The sequence below is a fragment of the Scyliorhinus canicula genome, chromosome 4, assembly GCF_902713615.1.
Source record: "Scyliorhinus canicula chromosome 4, sScyCan1.1, whole genome shotgun sequence".
Classification (NCBI taxonomy): domain Eukaryota; kingdom Metazoa; phylum Chordata; class Chondrichthyes; order Carcharhiniformes; family Scyliorhinidae; genus Scyliorhinus; species Scyliorhinus canicula.
The window spans coordinates 84,829,382-84,853,450 of NC_052149.1; the positions used below are offsets into that span (position 1 = coordinate 84,829,382).

General features: G+C 49.0%; 1 protein-coding gene across 2 annotated transcripts in view; it reads left to right on the forward strand.

Moving 5' to 3' along the window:
- niban1a (niban apoptosis regulator 1a) overlaps window positions 1-24,069 on the forward strand; it is a 225,157-nt gene that overhangs the window by 151,038 nt on the left and 50,050 nt on the right. For both annotated transcript variants that reach the window (XM_038794649.1, XM_038794650.1), the window contains exons 6-7: window positions 10,932-11,047; window positions 22,724-22,828. In XM_038794649.1, coding sequence (XP_038650577.1) covers window positions 10,932-11,047; window positions 22,724-22,828 — 221 coding nt within the window. The remainder of the gene's footprint in view (window positions 1-10,931; window positions 11,048-22,723; window positions 22,829-24,069) is intronic.

Sequence of the window (24,069 nt, forward strand, 5' to 3'; positions counted from 1 at the left end):
TTCGGTTCAGGTCCGTGGGTAATGTATCGCGGACCTCGCGATGCAGGGAGTCGAGTACGCTCATTTTAAGCTGTACGTCCTCCCTCACCTCTGCGCCCCTCTACTTACAGTGTGTCGCCGAAGCCTGACCCTACAGTTCGGCGGACCCTTACCCCCCTCACGGTATGCAACCTCGCGACCCTTAAGGTCCCCGCCATCGCTCTTTGCGAACCTCACTCCCAACTGTAAGCCCGTCGCCACCAGGATCAGGCGGTACAGTTCCCAAGACATGATTTTTATCAAGTCGGAGGTCCAGCAACGGCTGAGGGAAGGGATCATCGAGGCCAGCCACAGTCCCTGGAGAGCACAAGTGATGGTCGTCTGGACCGGGGAAAAGAATTGGATGGTTGTGGACTACAGCCAGGCCATTAATCGGTTCATGCAACTGGATGCGTACCCCCTCCCCCGCATAGTGGAGATGGTCAACCAGATCGCACAGTACCCTACGGTCTCTACGGTCGATCTGAAGTTGGCCTTCCACCAGCTCCCAATCCACCCAGAAAAGCGCCACTACATTGTCTTTGAAGCGGCCGGCCGACTCTTCCACTTCCTCAGGGTCTCTTTCGACATCACTAACAGGATCTCGGTCTTTCAGTGAACGATGGACCGAATGGTGAACCAGTACGGGTTGCGGGTTACATACCCGTACTTGGACAATGTTACCATCTGCATGATCAGCAGGACCATGACTCCAACCTTCAGAGGTTCCTCCAGGCCGCCCAATCCCTCAACTTCACAGATAACAAAGAGAAGTGCGTTTTCCGCGCTACCCGACGAGCCATCCTCGGCTACGTCGTGGAGAACGGAGTCCTCGGGCCCGACCCCGACAGTATGCACCCCCTGATGGAACTTCCCCCTTTCCCCACAGCCTCAAGGCCCTCAAACGATGCCTGGGGCTATTCTCCTACTATGCCCCGTGGGTCCCCAACTATACGGTCAAAGCCCGCCCACTTATTAAAACCACTACATTTCCCCTGACACTGAGGCCCGGTTGGCCTTCAGCCGCATCAAGGCCAATATCACTAAGGCTGCAATGCACGCGGTGGACAAGTCCGTCCCCTTCCAGGTAGAGAGCAATGCGTCAAACGTTGCTCTGGTCGCAACACTCAACCAGGCGGGCAGGCCAGTAGCATTCTTCTCTCGAACCCTCCACACTTCCGAAATCCGAAACTCCTCGGTCGAGAAGGATGCACAAGCCATAGTGGAAGCCGTGCGGCAGTGGAGGCACTACTTAGCCGGTAGGAGGTTTACCCTCGTCACCGACCAGCGGTCGTTGCCTTTATGTTTGACAACGCACAACGGGGCAAAATTAAAAATGACCATATCTTGAGGTGGAGGATCGAACTCTCCACCTACAATTACAATATCAAATATCGTCCTGGGAAGCTCAATAAGCCCCCAGATGCCCTGTCTCGCGGCACATGCGCCAGCGCGCAAGATGACCAACTTTGGGCTACCCACGGTGGCCTCTGTCACCCGGGGGGCACCTGGCTTACCCACTTTATTAAGGCCCGCAATCTGCCCTACTCCACCGAGGAGGTCAAGGCCATGACCAGGGACCGCCAAGTCTGGGCGGAATGCAAACCAATCTTCTACCGGACAGACGAGGCCCACCTGGTAAAGGCCTCCCGGCCCTTTGAGCCCCGTAGTATTGACTTCAAACCAAATCCCCTCCACCAACCATAATATATACTTCCTAACCGTCGTTGATGAGTACTCCCGCTTCCCCTTCGCTGTCCCCTGCCCCACATGACTCCTCGGCCACTGTAATAAAGGCACTGCACAGCATCTTCACACTATCCGGTTTCCCTGCCTACGTCCACAGCGACCGGGACACATCGTTAATGTGCGATGAGCTGCGTCAGTACCTGCTCAGCAAAGGCATCGCCTCGAGCAGGACTACGAGCTATAACCCGCAGGGAAATGGGTAGGTGGAGAGGGAGAACGCAACGGTATGGAAGGCCGTACTTCTGGTCCTCCGGTCTAGAAGTCTCCTGACCCCCCCCCCCCGCTGGCAGGAGGTCCTCCCCAATGCCCTCCACTCCATTAGATCACTCCTCTGCAAGCCACGAACGAGACCCCTCACGACCGTTCGTTTGTCTTCCCTAGGTATTCACCTAAGTATGAACTTGATGAGTACTCCCGCTTCCCCTTCGCTGTCCCCTGCCCCCACATGACACCTCGGCCACCGTGGCTTGCAGAGGAGTGATCTAATGGAGTGGAGGGCATTGGGGAGGACCTCCTGCCAGCGGGGGGGGGGGGGGGTCAGGAGACGTATGTCTGAATAGTGCTGTGACCTATGACCTGGAAATGATAATACGTTCTACTTCCAGGTACTGTACTGGAACCCCGGTGGGCTCCGCCTCTGGCTCCGCCCTCCCCATGCGATATATAGACTGGCCACCTGTGGGTGGCACTCATTTGTACAGCAGACACTGGCAGGCGAGTTCCTGGATAATAAAGCTTTATATTCACTCGTTCTCACAATCTCGCAGTGAATTGATGGTATAACAGAGTACTAATTGGCGCCAGCGTGAGCCCTTGCTGTGGAGGCTGATGAATGACTGGAGGCCGTTGGATAATAGGGGCTCCCGTTACTTGTATCAAAATGGGGTTTAAGTGGTGATAATTAGTTTCTCGCCACATTATGGCGAGATCCCGATTTTGCCTACGGGAGCGGGCCGGTTCCATCGCAAACTGTTTGGTGCCTGGCGTTTTCTATCTTTCCCGCTATTCACTGGCTTCATTTCACTTGAGCGAGAGCATAACGAGGCCGGAGAAACGTGCTCATGGCACTATCCTACACCCCCCAAGTGAAGACATCCCGCTATGGGGTCCCTGGGGCCCACTCTTCCGGCCCCGCAACCCCCTTACAGCACCCCTCTCCCTTCCAGGACCCCCATCTGTTACCCCCTTACTTTCCGGTGGTACCTACCTACCTGTCTTGCACACCCCCACCCTTCAAGCCCCCCGTCCACCCTTGGTCCGACCTTTAGCAGTGCCACCCTGGCGCTCAGGCACCCACCCAGGCAGTGCTCCTGCTGGCTTGGCAGTGCCACCAGGGCACCGTGGCAGTGTCAGGGTGGCAGTGCCAAGTTGCCAGCTGGACAGTACCAAGGTGCCTGCGTTCCGGGGAGGGGGGGGGGGGGGTCGGAGGCACCCCCCCCCAGTGACATTGCGTCCGGTCCACGTATGTGTGCACCGGCACTGATCTGTGCCCGGCTGCAGCCTCCCTGGGGAGGGAGGAGAATCAAGGGAGGCCAGTGGATCCCGGGCAGGTAAGTTGTAGGTAGGTTTACGACCTACTTCCACAAGTGTCATTCGGTCGCCCTTTTTGGGCAGAGTTCAGACTCCGACATCTCATGGGACTTGGGCAAACACGCGAGGCGCGAAGGCTGCCAGGAGACCCTCTGGAGGACACACCTGGAATTCACCAGCCGCATTGTGCTCTCGCTTGAGCGTAACGAGGCCGGAGAGTCGCTCCCTTAGTCTTACTGTAATGTGCAGATTCCCAAGGTACCTGAGGTTTTGGGATTCATCCCTTTTCCTTGGAGACCTTGGGCGAGCGCCATTCAGCACTGGTCTCCACAGATGGGTGCCAGACGGAACGGCACTCGGGGTTTCCCGCTGCATGCCCTTCAGGCAGCATGGTGCCCTGGCAGTGCCCCATATGTGCCCAGGTGGCATTGCCAGCTGGCATGGACACAACCAGGGTGCCAGATTGGCACTGCCAAGATTAACCTCCCATAGCGTGTTCGGGCTGGGGGTGAGTCGCAGATTCAGTGGCCTTGGAGATACTATTTAAATATGGTGTCCTAGTCTCTCACTACACTGGGGAGTTCCAGCGAGTGGACCTCCCCAGTGTACAAAATGGGGCTATGTGCATCATCGACCGCGTGTTCCCCACTGAGGCCCCTTACACAACACGAGTCACTGCTGGCACAGGAAAACACATGGCTAAACGAGCTCGCTGTGGGACTTTGTTCCCATTTAGCTGAATCGAGCCTTAAAATGTTTTGGTTGAATTCCGCACACTTGAGCGGAATTTTATTTATTTAAACGCAGTGGTGAAACGCAGAGGCAGGTCTTGGGTCCAGCCCGGCTTGGCACTTGGCAGCCTGTGCATTCATTCCCATTCACCACTCCAACTCCAATTCAGCTTCAACATGCTTTGTTTATGAAGCACTCAGTTCTGCAATCACTCTGTGACCCGCACTGAGTTAAACACAGTTCTGCAGGCACCAAACTCTAGCCTCAATTCCCTTCTTGTTTCTTTTCTTTAGATTTTCTTATGACTAGCCTATTTTGTTTGTATCCCTGTTTGCTGAGTCCGTTTGAAGTTGATTATCATTAGCAAAATAACCCATTCAAGTTGAAGCAATAATCATCCACTGTTTTAAAATCCTGCGCTGAAGACTGAACAATGCACCACCAGCTTGACTGCCTTCCCATTTGGTTAACAGTTGTGTCATTGCTGTGAAGCACTTACAACGTCCCACCCAAATATCTGACCTCAACTTGTATGGAAAAATGGCAGTGGAAAATGAATACGGATTTATAAGCCTGGAGAAAATTGATAAAAACCACATTGTTTAACTAAGTCAACACTTTTTGGTCACCAGTGTGTGCCTTTAAAATCCAGAAGTGCTCCAGATTAGTTGCTCTGCGTTTGGCCTGATGGTCTGTTCCTTTACTGTAAACATGGATGACCCAGTGTTCAGGTCATTTGCTTGCTTTGGAATAAGCTGCAGGTTTATCTTCAGCCTGCACACAAATCCTGTAACCACCACAAACAGGCCTCTGTTTAACTTGACTGCCAGTTTCTACCAAGGTCATTATGTTTTAAAGGGGCATTGTATTTATGAGAAGGAATCGAACATTTAAATTGCTTGGAAATACTGACATAGATTGTGCGGGCTGGCACAAAGTGGGCATAGGAAACAATCCCTGCACTGAAATGGGTGGATTCAGGGCACAATTGAGATGGGGTCTTGCTATTAATTTACGTGAGACTGGCAAGATACATACGGTTGCTGGTCCTCTTCACCCAGCTCACTGGTTGAGAGGATTTCAATTTTAGGCTGCTGTGCTTGTGGCAGTAGTCTTAGGTATGTTGCTCGTTATGCTGTCCCTTAATTTGCTCTGTTTTAATTACCTTTGCTCAAGAGTCGCCAGGTATCTTTCTGATACCACCACAAGGTTCAAAACTGAATACTGATCAATGACTCGATACACCAGTTAGTAAGTTTGAAATCAATGCACATTTATTTACACACAGTCAATTATTACTCATGCACAAACTCTACTCACTAAACTACAACTACTACTAAAAGCCTATACTTAGCTTCCGGCGCCCACTCAGTCAGAGGAACAATGGCCGTTGTCCGGTTCTGATACTGCTGGCTTCGAACTTGTATAGAATAGTAGCTAGGAGAGCCTATCTCGTAGCGTGCGTTGACCTTAGACTTACTTGGCTGGTGCTTGGCGGGCCTCTCGTCGCTGAGAGCCAAAGGCCAAGGTGAAGAAGAAGAGTTCAAGAGTTCTTAAGAGAGCGCTCTGACCTTGGGGACTCTGTTTTATACCCCAAAGGGTTTCGCACCTTTCTGGGAGAATCCTGGACTTGGCCCCAATTAATTGGACCATGTCCCAATCATTTGTATCGATTCTCTCCAATAAAGGGGCCGTTCCTCGATTGCTGGGCGGGCCCTAGGTAACCGTTGGCCTGCCTTTGTTTTAGTTTCCACTGGCGCCGGGGAGTCTGTCCTGGTACCGATTGCTTAAATGTTTCTCTTTTGTCCCCGGAGATAGCTCATCACTATGCTAATGGCTTGTAGTATCAGTTCTGTCTGGGACCTGCAGGTTCCAATCCACAGGCAAACCTTGCACCTGCTTGTTTTCCTAGTACGGTCCATTTTCCCTGTACTCTTTGTGAATGTCCATTTTGGAATCGGGACGTGACTACCCCAGGTGGCTACAGGTACCCTGGGAGAGGAGAAAGCAGGAATGAGGAGACACCATCAGGAGCCTGGCATGAGGAGGGTGCGGGTTGCCTGGACAGAGGGTGCCAAGTGAGGGCTGACAACAGCCTTTCAGAGCCCTCTTGCTACTTTGGATACATATTCAGGTGTATTTTTAAAAAAAATTAATCCAGCCGTCTCTTCAAGGAATGTTGTTTAGGCCAAGTGTAGACCCCAGCAGAATTCTCCATCAGTGGGATCCTCTGGTCCCCAGGCAGCGTACCCATTGACTAGCGGGGGCACAACACACAGGAAAACACGGCTGAAGGACCGGAGAATCCCCCCGCATATTTTTCAGCGCAGCCCAATTTTGGTAAGGGTGGTACACTTTAGGTATGCAATGAGCAAGTACATCCTGCAAGCCTTATTGAATGTTTAGGTATCTGGGGGAAAAAAATCATCATCAAATGTTTAGCTCTAATGGAGCTAATAGATCGTCAAGGCCAATTCTGTAGAAACAGCAGCAGTGATACAAATTGAGTCTGTTCATATTATGAGCTGGATTTCAGCTTTGAGTATCTAATACTTGGGTTGATGTAAAATTACTTGTTACCCTAAGTTCTCAGCATTGTGACAATATTAGGACCACATTAATTCGGACTGAAGCAATTTTCACAAACGTGCTATTTTTGAGATGTTTTGCAGGTTGTTATGGAGTGTTTTAATAGTATTTTAATAAGCATCTTCCTATTTGATTATGTATATGGATGTCTTTAACAGAAGTCTGCATACACGTGAGATGTCATCGGGAGTGCGAGTTTTCAGTTTAGCCACGAGGAGCTTGTGTAGAGTTATCTTTAGCTGCTGCTGGTGTCTGAAGCCAAACTGTATTACCTCAATCTTTTCTAAAGTGGGGCAGCACGGTGGTGCAGTAGGTTAGCCCTGCTGCCTCACGGCGCCGAGGCCCCAGGTTCGAATCCCAGCTCTGGGTCACTGTCCGTGTGGAGTTTGCACATTCTCCCCGTGTTTGCGTGGGTTTCACTCCCACAAGACAAGATGTGCAGGGTGGGTGGATTGGCAACGCTAAATTGCCTGATAATTGGAAAACAAATGAATTGGGTACTCTAAATTTATTTATTTTTAAAAATGTTTTCTAAAGTAAAGAAGATTTAACTTTTAGAACACATTCAATTACCTTTCTTGTGGGCACGTATGTCTCAAGCTGCATCTTCCATATGAAAACAAATCACTGAAATAATGTTATTGTAAATACTGAAGCGTACATACATACATTTATACTAACATACGAATTAGGCGTAGGCCACTTGGCCATCTCGAGCCTGCTCCGACATTCAATAAGATCGTGGATGATGTAATTTCATCACATTGCTGCCTGCCCCAATAACCTTTCACTGCCCTGATTATCAAGAATCTATCTACCTCCGCATTAAAAATATTCAAAGACTCTGCTTCCACCACCGAAGACTCACAACCTTCTGAGAGAAAAGAACTTCCTAATCTATGTCCTAAATGATTGTTCCCTTATTTGTAAACAGTGGCCCCTAGTTCTAGCTTGCCCCACAAGAAGAAATATCCTTTCCACTCCCACCTTGTCAAGACCCCCTCGCAGCGCCGGCCCTAGGGTTGCTGGCGCCCCGGGCAAGCTGAACTTGGGGGGGGCAGGCGGGGCCGGGGGGGGGGGGGGCGGGGGGGGGGGGGCGGAGGGGGCCCGGGGGGGGGGGCCCAAGATGACCACCGGCGAGCCTGGATCCATCCGCCATGTTTGTGCGGGGCGGCCTGAGGGAGGGCGGCCACCGCGCATGCGCTGGTTGGCACCGGTCCAACTGCGCATGCACGGGACCCGCACCTTGATGGCGCCCCCTAGCACATGGCGCCCCGGGCGACTGCCCGAGTTGCCGGTACCTTGAGCCGGCCCTGCCCCCTCGGGATCTTATGGGTGCGATCTTCCCAAAAGGGAATAAAGTCCCTGAGCCAGTGTGTTTAGTTGCGTGTTTCACCGCACTCGCGGTGCCGAGAAACACATGGCTATTCAACACGACTCGCATTGAATAAGGGGCTTGTACGGGGAACGCGCAGCCGAGGCTGCACATACCCCATTTTTTACAATGGGCAGCTCCGCTCGCTGGAACTCCCCATGGTAGCGAGAGATCAAGATGCCATTTTCAAATGGCGACCCGATCTCCAAACCCCCCAAAAGAATCCCTGAGTTCGCCCTAGCCTGAATGCAATATGGGAGGGGTGGGGAGGGGAGAGTACCAGCTGTGTAGATCCCGAGAGTGGGGTCTCCCAGCTTTCAATGTCCAGACGGCACCATGGCGAGCCGTTTTTCAGATGCAGTGTAGCCGGAGGATCGCACCCTATATGTTTCAATGAAGTTGTCTCTCACTCTTCTGAACTCCAACAGATACAAGCCTTTCTTCGTAAGACAATCTGCCCATTCCAGGTATTAATCCAGTAAACATTCTCTGAACTGCTTCTGATACATTTACATTTTTCCTTAAATAAAGCAACCAATACTCCATACTACTCCAGTTGTGGCTTCGCCAATACCTGGTATAACTGAAGCATAACCTCCCTACTCTTGTATTCAATTCTCCTTGCAATAAGAAATAACAATCGTTTAGCTTTCCCAATTACTTGCCACACCTGCATACTAACCTTTTGCGATTCATGCACAAGGACGCCTGGATCAATCTGTATCTCAGCTGTGCAATTTCTCACCATTTAGATAATGTGCTTTTTTTTTTATTCGTCCAACCAAAATGGACAACCTCACATTTTCCCACATTAAACTCCATGTTTGAGTGCCACAATGTAATGCACAGCTATAAAGTAAGTGGAATAATGGCATGATGACTGACTGTGAATGGCACCGCAATAACAATGGCTGGCACTATGTGTTGCTGTAATGTCAATTTAAGGTCATAGTGCCAGCCATTGTTGCACATGGGCAAGGAAAGGGGAAGGTAATTTCCTCTAAGTGTGTGTGCGTCTATGTTTGTGTGCGAGGGGGGGGGTAGGGGGCATGAAGATAGACAGCCAGAGAATCTCTGAGAAAGTGACATCCTGGACATCCAGTGGATAAGTCAAATTGGCATTAGTGGGATGAGAGAAGGAGAATAGATTATTCATCCATCCTCCTATTGCATCAAGTCTTTCATGACTCAAGGAGATGATGAGAGGTGAGTGAAATAGCTTAAAAGTTCACAAAACGTGTTTTAAAAATACATTTTTTTTGTTCTTCTAATATACATTTAGGCTCCAATGACCAAAATTATAAGTGATATATTTGTTATTGGGGAAGTTTCTGCTACATTAGTTATGTTTCACGGTCAAAAGAATTGCAGTGCTTGCCTTATATCGATCTTTCAATTTTACATTGATTCTTTATGAATGCAAAAATATCATGCACGCACACCTGACACATGGCTATCCCACAACTGATTCTACAATTAAAGGTGGCTATTTCTTAGGAGACAAGGTTATATCTACCTGGAATGGACCTTGCTGCAGCCAGCTGTAAAGATCAAGGGCAGCACAGCAGCATAGTGGTTAGCACAGTTGCTTTACAGCTGCAGGGTCCCAGGTTCGATTCCTGGCTTGGGTCACTGTGTGGAGTCTGCATGTTCTCCCCGTGTGTGCATAGGTTTCCTCCGGCTGCTCCGGTTTCCTCCCACAATCCAAAGATGTGCAGGTCAGGTGGATTGGCCATTCTAAATTGCCCTTGGTGCCCAAAAATGTTAGGTTGGTTACAGGGATTGGGTGGAGGAGTGGGGCTTAAGTAGGGTGCTCTTTCCAAGGGAGGTGCAGACTCGATGGGCTGAATTGCCTCCTTCTGCACTGTAACTTCTATGAAAAATTTACTGGTTGGGCTGCTGAATGCAATTCAACCTTTGTGTGATAAAATTTTGTTCTGACAGGGGCATGCAAACAGATAATCAGTGTTCTCCAGGGCTGATGAAAAATTGTCTATTTGTCTTGCTAACATTCTCCTTTGGCTTTGGACCCAGTTGTATGTGGAAAATTGGTATTCTGTGCAATTTTCCATTTTCTGAATCAATCTCTAGATGAGCAGAGACAACTGACCAACGTAGCTGTGGGAGAATGGTGCCACATGAGTTTCCTGTTATGCAGTTTAAAAAAGGCCTACTTAGTAAAAGACGCACATGATAGTGCAATCATGACATTATATACTTCCGTATGAACTCTGCGAAGAAGCAAGAAGCCTGTGGAGAGTATGTTCACTTAGGTCCATGTTAACCACATAAATGTCATCAATGGAATTGAATGACAGCTGTGGGTAACTTGCCTCTCGTTTAATCAGAATGGTCTTATTTTCAATAATTTCAGCACTCTCAGAACATTTCTCTTGTTGCTTGCATTTAACTGGGAAATGTCTTGCTGACCTGTCATTTAGAAAAGGCACAGCAAAAGATTGAAATGAGCTAAATGTGCAACAGCAATCTTATCCACAATCTGAAGATATATTTTACTACAAATATAATTCATTCCTGGTGTGGCTCAATGGATATGTGCAATGTATTGTATAAACAATGCAGAACATGTTGACCCCAAATTAATTTCTCCAGTTATGTTTGGTATTCCTTAAAAGAAAATAGTATTTCTCCCTCAAACGTTTATATCATGTTGTATCTGACTCCAGAACTCACACTATATCTGCTGCTGAATGGTCGGACTATTAATGAGCTCACACGAGCCCAGGCCACTCTGTAACCTGAAGTGGCAACAGAGCTATTGGGGGTGAGTTGTCTGCTAATTCCACCCCCCAAACCATTAACCCACACACGGAGAAGCATTCGCTACTTACCTTCTGCCCCAAAAGACTTTCGAAGAGACACTTGTCACAACTCGTAATGTGAATGTAATTCGTGTAACTTCCTTTTTTTAATTCAGAATTTGCAAAACAGAGTTCGTTTGAAGTCCAAGCATTTGCAGAAGCCATTCAATTCTTCAGGCAGGAAAAAGGCCACTATGGGTCCTGGGAAATGAATCATGGCAACGAAGCATTGGTGAGTCTGTAAATGAATAATTACCACTGCAGTCACATCTCATTAACACCATGTCCCATGCAACTTCTCTGTGTCCGCTCATGTTCCCAGATCATGTTCAACCCTTTTCCCCCAAGACTAATAATTTATTTGTGTCTAGACTGTATATTTTTCTGGTACTTCCTGGATGATTTCCTGCTTATGCCTGTGAGACTGAAAACACTTGAGGAAAAGTTTGGAAACAATCAACTGGTTAGGATGGTTTGCAGGAGGTAAAGAGTTACTAAGTACAAGAGCATCTGATTGAGAGTGGCACACTTCATTCATCTACAATTATAACTTCTAGCACATGTGCCATGTGAATAAATTTGAAAGTATTCTGGGATTGTTTACACTACACTGAAAGATGTGTATAAACTGCCTCTGCTGAGTTATACAAATCTGCAATGTTCCAGATTTAAAACAATTATGCACAGCATTTTCCCCCAAAAATGACAACGCACTATTTTTGACAAGAAAATCGGTGTGATTCCCGCCAGCCCCGGTGGGGTGATCTGGATCGCAATCTTTAGGAACAGACCTCGGTGGGTGAACTTGGCAGGCAGGCTTCTGGGTCACTTTCTGGTGAACATCACACTGCTTCTGATGCACATCAGGTGGAGGCAGTAACATCCTAGGGACAGGACAGTGGGAGGTCTGCTGGATCCCAAGACACAGCTGCGCCCCAGGCAGGGACTGTGCCTCTGGACATGTTTATCCCTCAGCTTCTTGAGATGCAAAGGCAGAGCCAAGAATACCAAGAGAGGTTGTCAGCGACATTCCTGGGACTACGAGTTGAATGGAGGAGTCCTATAGTCTCCTTTGCAGGAGATGTTGCCAGCAATGCACGGCACCCAGGCCAAAATTGCAAGGGTGGCGTCCACAATGGAAAGCTTGAGGAAAGATGTCAGATCGATGATTACTGAACTCTGAGGCATGGCTCACTCCCCAAAGACCATGGCTGAGGGGTTCAACACCATGGTGCAGACAATGGCGGAGCTCCAGGACTGGCAGCGCCAGATGAAATTGAGGCTTCCAGAGCTCACTCCAGCCCATGGAGTAACCCAGGGGCCCATAAGCACCTGGAGGGAAGAGGAAACACTGGAGCACCTCTCCGGGCCTTTCACCCAATAGTCATTATTTGTGTTGCAAGTTGGCTTACATTAACAGTGCAATGAAGTTACTGTGAAAATCCCCTCGCCGCCACACTCCGGCGCCTGTTCGGGCACACTGAAGGAAAACTCAGAATGTCCAATTCACCTAACAAGCACGTCCTTCAGGACTTGTGGGAGGAAACAGGAGCACCCGGAGGAAACCCACGCAGAGATGGGGAGATTGCGCAGATTCCACACAGACAGTGATCCAAGCCGGGAATTGGACCTGGGACCCTGGCGCTGTGAAGCAACAGTACTAACAACTGTGCTACCCACTCCCAGGAGAACCTGGGAGTGACCAGCCCTTCTGAATCTTCCCCTTCCTGATACCGGTGCACCTCAGGGACAGCAGGCTGAACAGGGTGATATGGCAACACCAGTGCCACTTGAGAGCAGGCCGAGGCTTCCAGGTCCCGGCCCTCCACAGGATGCCTGCCAATCGCGTCTCAGGCAACAGGGCATGGAAGGCAGCAGGCGCCTCCACTTCTGGTGTGCATCCTGGGAATACAGCTAGACATGGTGGGAGGGTTCGCAAGGCTAAGGAATTGTAGGGGCACCGAGTTGGCATGGGTGAGATTGGGAACAGATAGCTGGGGGTCTTTATCAAATGTTGCAAATGCGTGTACCATATTAAAAACTCTTGGTCACAACTTTAAGGTTTCATCGTCACTACCCTTTTCCCAGTGGGATAGCCCTTCATCCCATCTGGACACAGCTCTTTTAACAGGCACTCAAAGTCAGGCAACTGGTTAGGCCCACTTAACGTGAACATAACATAGTTCCTGAAAGGACTTGAGCATTAATCACTGAGCCCGAGACCCTCATCCTAATCCCCCTCTCGTGCTATGTGACAAAAGTATCACGGGCTAAATTTCACTCGCACATGAGCCGGGGAGTCAGCATGCTGCCAAAAGACAGATACGGGCCAGACACAAGCAAAAGCTGAGGTGAATCACAGAGCTTTCTTCACTGTGAGTCGTCATCACCCTCCTCTATTTTCCAGCAAGCACAAGGACTCCCCAGGCCCAGTACTCTGATGACTAAGATTTACTGTGACCTTCCTTCGTGGTCGTGGAGAGGTTAACACCGTCTTGAGGGGGGGGGGGGGCATCTTGGACTGTTGGACAACGTTGTATTCCTATAGTGTGGTGGGAAGTGATGAGGGCAGCCATGGTCCTTCTGCCCATGCAAATCCTCGCCTTTGCCTGTCCTCCATCCTCTGGCTCCTCTTTGACCTCTTCCTTCGCTCTCTCCTGGCCTTCCTCCTCATTTGAGGTGATGTTCCACTCCTTCAGGCCTTCATCAGTAACATCCCCCCCCCCCCCCCCCCCCCACTACTGTGCCAAGTTATGTAGGGCATAACAGACCGCCACAATGCAGGAGACCCTCTGGGGACTGTACTGTAGGGCCTCACCAGACCTGTCGGGGCAGCGGAAGTGCATCTTAAGGAGCCTGAGCTCAATCACAAACCGGTGGCACTGAGAGCCTCGCTGTAGCGGGACTCTGCTTCGGTCTCAGGCCTCCACACTGGTTTCAGCAGCCAAGACCTCAGTGGGTATCCTTTGTCCCCAACAAGCCATTGCTGCAGCCTTGGTCGACCCGCGAATATTCCAGGGATATGCAATTGTCCAAGGATGTAGCTATCATGCACACTCTCTGAAAAACGTGCACGCATGTGCATCAACCTCATCTGGTGGTCACACACCAGCTGGACATTAAGGGAGTGGAACCCCTTCCTGTTGATGAAAGGGACTCGCTATTTCCACAGGTCACGTAGGATGACATGACTGCAGTTGATCGCCCCCTGCAGCTGCAGCTGACCAACGATGGTGACAAATTCTGCAGTCCTGTTATTCTGTTGGGCCTGGCCCAGGTTGAAATGGATGAAGTCTAATGCCCTCAAATAGACTATGGGCAAATGACAGTGAAATGCAGGTCTATTGTGGAGCCCTAAAATTACCCGTCGTGTAGAAGCTGAGGACTGCCATTGCCTTCACAGCTACAGGGATGTGGTGCCCTCCACATGGCGGCAATTTAGACATAATGTCTCCCTAGTGAGGTGGAGTCTCTTGCGGCACATGTTGTCTGACAGTTCCATGAAGGACATCATGGGTCCTGTGTACTCCTTTTTTGCACTTGTACCCCTGTGTTGCTTCTGTTACCTCTGTCCCTTGAGCCTGCCTTGTGGCCACTGGTCTGCTCGTTGCTGCAGGAGTCTGTGCCCCTCCAGCGCTGTAATTAGCAGAATTACCAGCTCCACTGGCTCCATAGCGATCTTCATCAGTAACTGTGAGGGATGAGAGAGAGAAACATTCTGGTTGGTGCCACAGCTGCTTAACTTCAGTGCCTCCCCTCACCCATTGACCTCCGGGTCCTGGAAACAGCCTGTCCTAAACCTTATCCAGTAACTATCACTCACTCACATATCAGGTGCCATTCCATCTCCATTGCTTCATTGGCCCCAGCCTTGCCCCTTCAGAATCACCTCTGGCCTCCCGTCTGGTTGTCCCCTCCCTTAATCTCGACATCACTGAGGGTTCTGACAGGAGGTTTCATCCCTCATGAGCACGGCAAATAGACGGTTCTGTCCATCCTGAGGGCTAATGGATCCTCAATGGTAAGCACTGGGGACTGGCACTTATTCACAGTCCCTCTTGAACCCATGCACCCAAGTGTTTATCCTGGAACTATGAGTTATTACCCCACTCTTTGACTTTGAATTATTTTGAGTATCTCTTTGACTTTGAGAATGTGGAAAACTGATATTGTTAAGGGTTAACTCATGAGAGCCAATTAGTTTGATGCGCACTTGAGTCTCAGGAATGTTAGAGGGCACAATTACTTTCGGCATCAGGCATAGGTAAGGCCAATCGGCACCCTTCTTACTCAGGCTGCATCATCCCGTGATCTCATTGCTGTCAGACTTTTACACTTAAGACACTTGGACAGTGCACCATGTTACTTTCTCTTTCGGGGTTTTATTCACTCAGCCAATTAGGCCCGTGTCCTTCAGTCTCATCACCCCCTTCCCCCACCCCATGAGCCCTGCATCCACAGGAGCCCGATACCCCCACTAACAGCTGACTAACTCAGTGCTCATTTAACTTTACTAACGCACGCTGCAAGCTGACACAGGGCTCTACGAAATGTTTAAACAACAAAGGCAGCGGGTTCCAGGGCAACGCACACCAGCCGCGACCCACATCCCGGAGGCCCCCAAGTACCCACCCCATCCTGAGCCCCCCCCACCCAACAGCCTTGAAACCCCCTACCCACTACCCCAGAGCTGGGCAGTGTTGTCCATCCCCTTGGGCTCCCTGGTACTAGGTGGAGAGAGGTACTCCTCCTTCCTCCCTCTCCGAGGTCATGGTGCCCCCTTCCCATTTTTATAAAGCAGGAATTACCTGTGCCCGTGGGTCATCATGTTAGTTGGGTGGGAAGATTTAATGAGGTCTGAAGATTTGGCTTTAATCTCGCTATGTGCATTATAATGCATTAAAATTGATGCAAATATGGTTTGTGCCCTTTCTCGGCATGAACCTGGTCAGGCATATGGGAGGGCCCAGGAACATCGTGATCGGAAATCGCACCGGCGCAAATCCCATTTTCGGCCTCTCGTGATATTTTGCAGGATTTGTGCCCGCGCTTAATGGGCCCACAAAATCCTGCCCTATAAGTCATCAACTGCCTTTTAGTGGGAAGAGTAGCTTTTATTTATAGGAACGTAGAGAAGTAGGCCATTCAACCCCTCAAGCCTGTCCCACCATTTAATGAGATCATGGCTGATCTATAGCCTAACTCCTTATACCTGCCGTGGACATGTCCCTTGATATCTTTGTTTAGCAAACATCTATCCATCTCGGATTTAAAATTAACAAATAATCCAACTTCAACTGCTGTTTGTGGGAGAGAGTTCCAAACCTCTACCACTCTTTGATGCTTCCTAACATCTCTCCTGAACAGCCTCGCCCTAATGTTTAGACTATGCCCCCTGAATCTCCAAATAGTTTATCTTTACCTACCCAGCCTTTCCTGTTAGTATCATGAATACTTTGATCAGAAAACCCCTTAACCTTCTAAATTCGAGCAAAAATAAGTAATTTGTGTAATCTCTCCTTGTACCTTAACCCCTGTAATCCCAGGTATCATTTTTGTAAACCTACGTTGCACTCCCTCCAAGGCCAAAATATCCTTCCTAAGGTGTGGTGCCCGGAACTGCTCCCAGTATTCCAAGTGGAGTATACAGCACCTTGAACATTGTAAGAAGTCCCAAAGTTTCACATTGGCATAATCGGACGATAAGAGCTGTCACGAAACTAAAGAAGGAGCCAATAGGACAGCTGATCATAGCTTAATACAAGAGGTAGGAATTAAGGCATTCATTAAAAGAGGCGAGAGAGAGACAGGGGAGAGGAGAAAGAGATAGGTTTAGGCGAAGAATTCCAGAGCTTAGCGTCTTGCCCCATCTGTCTCTCTTCCATTCTCTTTGTCTCTATCCATTCACGACTGTGGCCTTCTGTTCCTCTCTCTGGATTACTCATATAACCCAGCAGTGAATTTGGGACCCAGGCAGCATACTGAGGGTATGATCAGCTTGTTGGAATTTGGTGTTAATCTCAGTCCAGATTGCAATGCATTTCACCAGTGCTGATCCTACCCAAATTGTTTTACTGTTACAGGGGACCACGTCTCCCCCTATCTTAGTTTTTTGCAGACAAATGATGGTGTGCCAATAGGAAACAGATGTACATTTGACTGTGAGGCCTCTTGCTTTACCCAAAATGTCTTTGAGCAGTTATGTGGACGTGGGGGCCAAAGTTTTCTTGTTCTGTCGTAGGAATACAATTGTTCTTGGTTCAAAAGAAAACTTGGCATCTTTCTTCAGCAGCTGTCAAGTGGGGTTGTGATTATTGTTACGTGCCTGCCCCTCATTAAGTGGGGGGGGGGGGGGGGTGTTGCAGGGGCTCGAGATTTGGGAGTTGGGGAAAAGAGACACTGTAATTAACCTAGCTCTTAAACTAAACATAAGAGACTAACAGCATTCAAGGGCATTTCTTCAGCAGGAAAATGACTGAATGCAAAAAACACCCCAAAAATTAAACCCTTTTGTGATTTATCCTGTTGCATTAGAGGAAGAAGTGTAGTGAATAGCAATGTGGGCACTTGAAAATTGATAATAAGGAAATGACAGTCTTGTTCAGTAATTAATTTAGCAGGAATTTTCCCAGCATCTTGGAGATGATGGGACTGGGAAAGTGGCGGAAAAACCCACCTGCTCTGCTCCATAAAGTGTGCCTAACTCTCTGCACTTTCATTGGGGGTGGCATGAGCAGAGATGGCTGCCTGCCCACCAGCACGGTGAAGCCAATTAAGGAGGTGATTAGGTAATCAGGTTGCATTTTTCCACACCATTCCAATTTTCCCGGAGGCACCTGTGATTCCCTACAGTATGCATGGCTGCCTTGCATGAATGTGTTGGAGGACGACCAGGTCCACTTTTATGAGATTGGTAAATAATTGGAAGAGAACGGGAAGCCTGCAGTGAAGGGCAGTTGAAGGCCTGCCAATGCAGTAGCCTCTCTTTGAGCTCACTTCCACTGACACAGTTAAGGGATTAAGGAAATCATTCCGACCCCTTCCTGCCCACCTCTCTATCTGAGGTGCTTCCCCTCACACACAAGTCCCTGAGCTGCACTCCCACTGCAGCCACAGTGAAGACTGCCAGCCTTCCTGACATTTTAGTTCCTGATTGAGCCTCCTGCCTGCTGTCTAACTCAGAGGTGACCTGCTGTTAATGAGTCATTTCCCATAAAATTGAGCCGGGATGAGAATCCAGAAATGGACATCTATTTCTTGCAGCAAAATTCTAACAGTTTCAATCTTCACCGTAGAAGAAGGGGATGATGTATCTGGCTTTCTTATATAATTCTAAACAAATGATAAATTTAGGACTGGAACTCATAAACGTCAATGTAAGCAAAAAAGCAGTATTGGGAAAGATGCGGGGCCGGAATTCTCCGGTCCTTGGGATTCACTTTTCCCGCCGGCAGCAATACCCCCCCCCCCCTCCTCCCCGCAAGAGGATTTTGCGCCGGTATGGAGTGGTTTCGATGGAAAATCCCACTGGCAAGCGGCGGAAAGAAACGTGCCACCAGGGAATTGCGCACGGTTACGTAACACGGGTCTGGAGGACCGGAGATTCCCACCGAGTAGCACTAAAGACAGACAAGACCTCCAGGACCTGCTGGGTTCCATCTCCGGCTTCACAAAGAAGTAGGTGTGGAAATTGCAGATACTTTAGCCATAATCATCCAGAACTCTCCGGATTCAGGAGATTCAGGATTCAGCCCTTTTAGTTGGAAGATTGGAAATGTAACACCTTTATTTAAGAAAGGGGTGAGAGAGGGAGCGAGAAAGACCACAAACCTTTTGACCTGTTGATTTAATATCTGCTGCAGTAAGTCATTAAGGACAGACGACTGAAATATTTGAGCAGAATAGGGAGTGACAAAATGAGTTAGTAAAGGGTTGTTCATGTTTAACAAACCTAACTGAATATATTTGGGGAGTAACTGAAGTTGTAGAGAGGGAATGCCTGTAGATGTGCGCGCAATTTAATGCCCATACTTCACCCGAAAAGCAGCTCTCCACGGCACAGCGAGGCCAATAGAAGCTGGGAGGCCCCACTCCCGGGATCTACGCGGCTTGCAAAGCCTTGTGAGATCTTACCCAATCTCGCGAGATTGCGATGTAAATCCCGCCCATTGTGGACAGTATCTCTGTTTAGTAAATCTGCATATTAAAGTGAACAGCTAGTTTCACTTTATTGTGCAGATTCCCGAGTTACCTGGGGCTGGATTCTCTGCCCCGCCGTGCCAAATTTCTGTTTTACCCCACCGGTGGGATGCTCCGTTACGTCGGCTAGTCAATGGGGTTTCCCATTGTGGGGCAGCCCCATGCCATCGGGAAACCCCCGGGATGCCGGCAAAATGGAGCATCCCGCCAGCAGAGAATCCAGCCCCTGAAGCGTGGGATCTATCTCCCTCACCTCGGACACCTGTGGCGAGCGCCGCTCTGTACTATTCTCCACAAACGAGGACCAGAAGGAACAGCACTTGTAGGGGTCCCGCAAGGGATCGGAGGCCCCCAGGTGAATGCCCTTTGGGCAGGGTGGCACCCTGGAACTGCTGGTGCCATCTGGACACTCTGGCAATGCCAGCCTGGCACCCTGGCAGTGCCACCTGAGTACCAGTCTGATGCTGCCAAGGTGCTGGGGTGGCACTGCCAGCTGGCAGGGGAATTGCCACATTCCGGCGCCTGTTCGGGTACACTGAGGGAGAATTCAGAATGCCCAAATGACCTCATAATACGTCTTTCAGGACTTGCGGGAGGAAACCGGAACACCGGGGGAAACACATGCAGACACGGGGAGAACGTGCAAGCTCCGCACAGACACTGACCCAAGCCAGGAATCGAACCTGGGACCCTGGCACTGTGAAGCCATAGTGTTAGTTCTTCTAGAGTGTGCAGGGTGGGAACCCCGTTGCCTTTATGCATCTGCCCCCCCAGCCATCCTTGCTGATTCCGGATCGCTTGTGGGTGCATCACCAGCAGCTACCACTGTCCCCAGTGGCACTGCCTGCGATCAGAAGGTGCAGGTTCCGCCCCATGTCTTTGATCCTGGGCAATGCCCGCTGCTGGCTGCTAAGTGCTTCATTGCCACTGAATGTGACAGGTCTACTCCAATGAAGGGGCTTTCACTGGTGGGCTCGAACCCAATTATCGCCTGGAAGGAAGTATTGATACAAACCCTGGTTAGGTCACATCTAGAGTGCTCTGTATAATTCTGAGCAAACCTATGAAAGGTATATTGGTCATGAAAGGAGTGCAAAGCAGATTCACCAAAATATTCTCAGGTCCCCAAAGGCTAGTATATGATGGTATATGAGATTGAGCCTGCACTTTCCAATATAGTGATTACAATTAAACAGATGGATTAATTTTAAGCTTAAAATCACAATCTTAATGTGTAAAAGATGTAACATATGGACCGTGGGAGAGAAAGGGCATAATTTATCACATAGACTCATTGTACTGAGATATTCTCTCTTCTGTTTCACTTTTCTCCTTTCTCTTTCACATAGTCATCTCCATTGCCTCATCCAAAAGACCTTGGCAATGAATCCAACAGGATAATCAGCTATGAGGATAGAGGGTAGCTCAGCCAAGCCTGGCCCATTTTGTACTGACTGGCACTGTGCACGTTCCATTTGGAAAGTGATCAAGAAAAGGATCTCTGGCTGATTTTGTACCCTCCTTAGTCTGAAATTGATGGGAGGGTTTAATGGGAGGAACCGGATTTTAGTCTCAGAGGAGTGAGGGGGTTGGCACATCCGAATGGAATTTCAATCGTGGTTGGGAGAGGGTCTCAGCGGCAAAATGGGTTTGTCTAAATTGCGGGGTGGGGGTGGGTATGATGTGACTGTACAGGTGCTCAGCAAGTAAGGATGGCATTTTCCAGTCAGCAGGGTGAGTGACTGCACATAGGACCCCTTGAAATGAGGTGGAGGGGTAGCGCGGGTAGGCAAGTATGTCCAAAATGTTTGGGTTGACTTATATTGCATCAGGTGCAGTTTATTTAATAGTATGACTACCGGTGTGGTTGGAAAGATCCAGGAATTGACCTACGAGGTTGCAATCTCTGAACAGTTTGAGTGAAGATCAGGGAATGTAAATTCAGATTGAAGAGATGGATCTGATTCTGGGCAAAATCATCCTCCTCTACGGCTGCCATGGAGAGTGCTGCCTTTGCAGCAAGAGAGAGTGGACTCAGAGTTAAACCAAATGTGACTGATCCGCCTTGTACAAAAGTACTGTTTATTTATCCACAAGAGTGAATTGCTATGTTTCACATGGTGGGGGGTGGGAGGGGGAGAGGGCACAATCACAATGTGCAAAGCAATTTGGAAAATTATTTATTGACATAATAGCGCCAATGTGTCTAATTAAAACCCATCGGGTAACAGGTGGATTAATGAGTCACAAAACAGAGTGCTCACAGCACCACCTACAGGTTCATTACAGTGAGGATTTGGAAACCACTTCCCTTTTTTAAATATCTGTGTCATTTATATGAATGAAGCTTGGTGCACCTTCCCTCATGCAGTTTTGTAAGCCTCACTACTTGGGGTCAACAACAAAAATGACTCCGACGAGGTATATCACGAGCCTGGTGGTGGCAGCTACCCTCAAGGTTTTGGGGCAATGGAGGCGGCACGGGGGGAGGTGGGGGCCTCGATGGGGTCCCCGATACGGGGGAACCACCGGTTTGTTCTGGGAGAGTTGATGGCGGGTTCCTGAGTTGGCACAGGGCAGGTGTCAGGAGGCTGGGGGACCTGTTCATAGACGGGAAGTTTGCGAGCCTGGGTGAGCTGGAAGGGAAGTTCAGGCTCCCCCCCCCGGGGAACACCTTTAGGTACATGCAAGTAAGGGCGTTTGTCAGGCGGCAGGTGGCGGGGTTCCCCCTGCTGCCGCCGCATGGGGTCCAGGACAGGGTGCTCTCGGGGGTGTGGGTTGGAGAGGGGAGGATCTCGGAAGCGTACCAGGTGATGCAGGAGGTAGACGAGGCCTCGGTGGAGGAGCTGAAAGATAAATGGGAGTAGGAGCTGGGTGAGGAGATTGAGGAGGGGACGTGGGCGGATGCCCTAGAAAGGGTGAACTCCTCCTCTTCGTGTGTGAGGCTTAGCCTCATACAGTTTAAGGTACTGCATAGGGCTCATATGACCGGGACGAGGATGAGCCGGTTTTTTGGGAACGAGGACAGGTGTATTAGGTGCTCAGGGAGCCCAGCAAACCACGCCCATATGTTCTGGGCATGTCCAGCGCTGGGGGAATTTTGGAAGGGTGTAGCAAGGACGGTATCGAGGGTGGTAGGACCCAGGGTCAATCCAGGCTGGGGACTCGCAATTTTTGGGGTTGCAGTGGAGCCGGGAGTGCAGGAGGCAAAAGAGGCCGGTGTTCTGGCCTTTGCGTCCCTAGTAGCCCAGCGGAGGATTCTTCTTCAGTGGAAGGATGCGATGCCCCCAAGCATGGAGGCCTGGGTCAACGATATGGCGGGGTTTATCAAATTGGAGAGGGTGAAATTTGCCCTCAGGGGGTCAGTGCAGGGTTTTTTCAGGAGATGGCAACCATTCCTAGATCTCCTGGCAGAACGGTAAAAACAAAAGGTCAGCAGCAGCAGCAACCCGGGGGGGGGGGTTGTTGTCTCTTTGTTTTTGTTCTGGGTTGAATATCTGTTTTTTGTCAATGACGGGCGTTAATTTATTGTTTCTCTTTTGTATTTACGGCGGGGGTGGTGGTTCTGGGTTTTTTTGTTCTTAGAATTTTCTGTTATTGTTTTCTTTTTTGTGAAAATGTGAAAATTTGAATATAAATTTTTTTTTTTTTAAAAACAACAAAATTGAGAACTATAAATGAACTATACATTTGTGGTTTCCTCCTTTAGATTCTAAGCAATCTGGTGATGGAAGAACTGTTGCCTTCCCTGCAGAGTGAGATCTTGCCAAAAATGAAGGGAAAGAAGAATGAAAAGAGAAAGACCTGGTTCAGCGTATGTACCTAACTCATTTCTCCTTTGCAATGCTGGCAGCTTCTTAAATGTGCAACGATACCAACAGGGTGCAAAGTCAGAATATACACAGTCAAAATGGCAAACCTTCAGCAGCATCTTTAAAGTTAGAGTTTATTTTTTTCCACAGACAGTGAGGTTTTAACGATCAGAGGTACAATGGTTGGTTGTTACTACAGGCAGGAAATGGGCGGGCAGTGGGCGTTTGGAGTCTATCAGATATTTGGACAGGCATTCTTGCTGGTTCGACCCCTAGCCACTATGAAGTCCTACCCTCATTTACATTCATCACGGAGCTGCAAACATCACGTGGGTACTCGTCTCCATGGTACTGGTCCTAGGAGGGCAGCAAATCAGCTAACAAATTGAACTCTTCCTTTACTGACAGGAAAATCATAAACTCTAAAAGAAAAAAAAAACTTGCTTTTTTTAAAGTCTTTTTCATGACCTCGGGACGTCCCAAAGCATTTTATAGCTAATGAAGTAAAGTTGCTGTTATAACATAGGGAACATGACAGCCAATTTGCACGCAGCAAAGTCCTACAAGTGGTAATGTAATAAAGACCATGTGATATGTTTTTATGATGTCGCTTGAGGGATCAATGTTGGCCAGGGACCTGTTCACGAATAATGTTGTGACATCTTTTATATCCAACCGAGAGAGCAGGCAGGACCTCAGTCTACCATCTCATCTGAAAGGCAGTACCTCCGACAGTGCAGAGCCCCTTCACTAAGCACTGCACAGGGATGGTAGTATGGGTTTTGTGCTCAAGGCCCTGGAGTGGGAATTGAACCCCTAACCTTGCACCTCAGAGGTAAAAGCATTATTAACAGAGCCACAGCTGAAAACAGTTCCAAGTCTTTGCTGCCTGAATTAGGGAGCTGCATTTGACAGTGTAAATGTAGGGAGCAAGTCGTCAGTCGTCACAAGCTGAGTTCATGAAATCCAACTTAAATGATTGTTGATGTAAAAGTGACCCATGGGCTTCCTGTGCCCTTGGGCCAAATCTTCCAAGGAGTGGTAATCACTGTTGAATAGCCACTGTGATCCTACTTTCTTTCTTTTTTTTTTGTTTTTAAAATTTAGATTACCCAATTATTTTTTCCAATTAAGGAGCAATTTAGCGCGGCCAATCCACCTACTCTGCACATTTTTGGGTTGTGGGGGCGAAACCCACGCAAACACGGGGAGAATGTGCAAACTCCACATGGACAGTGACCCA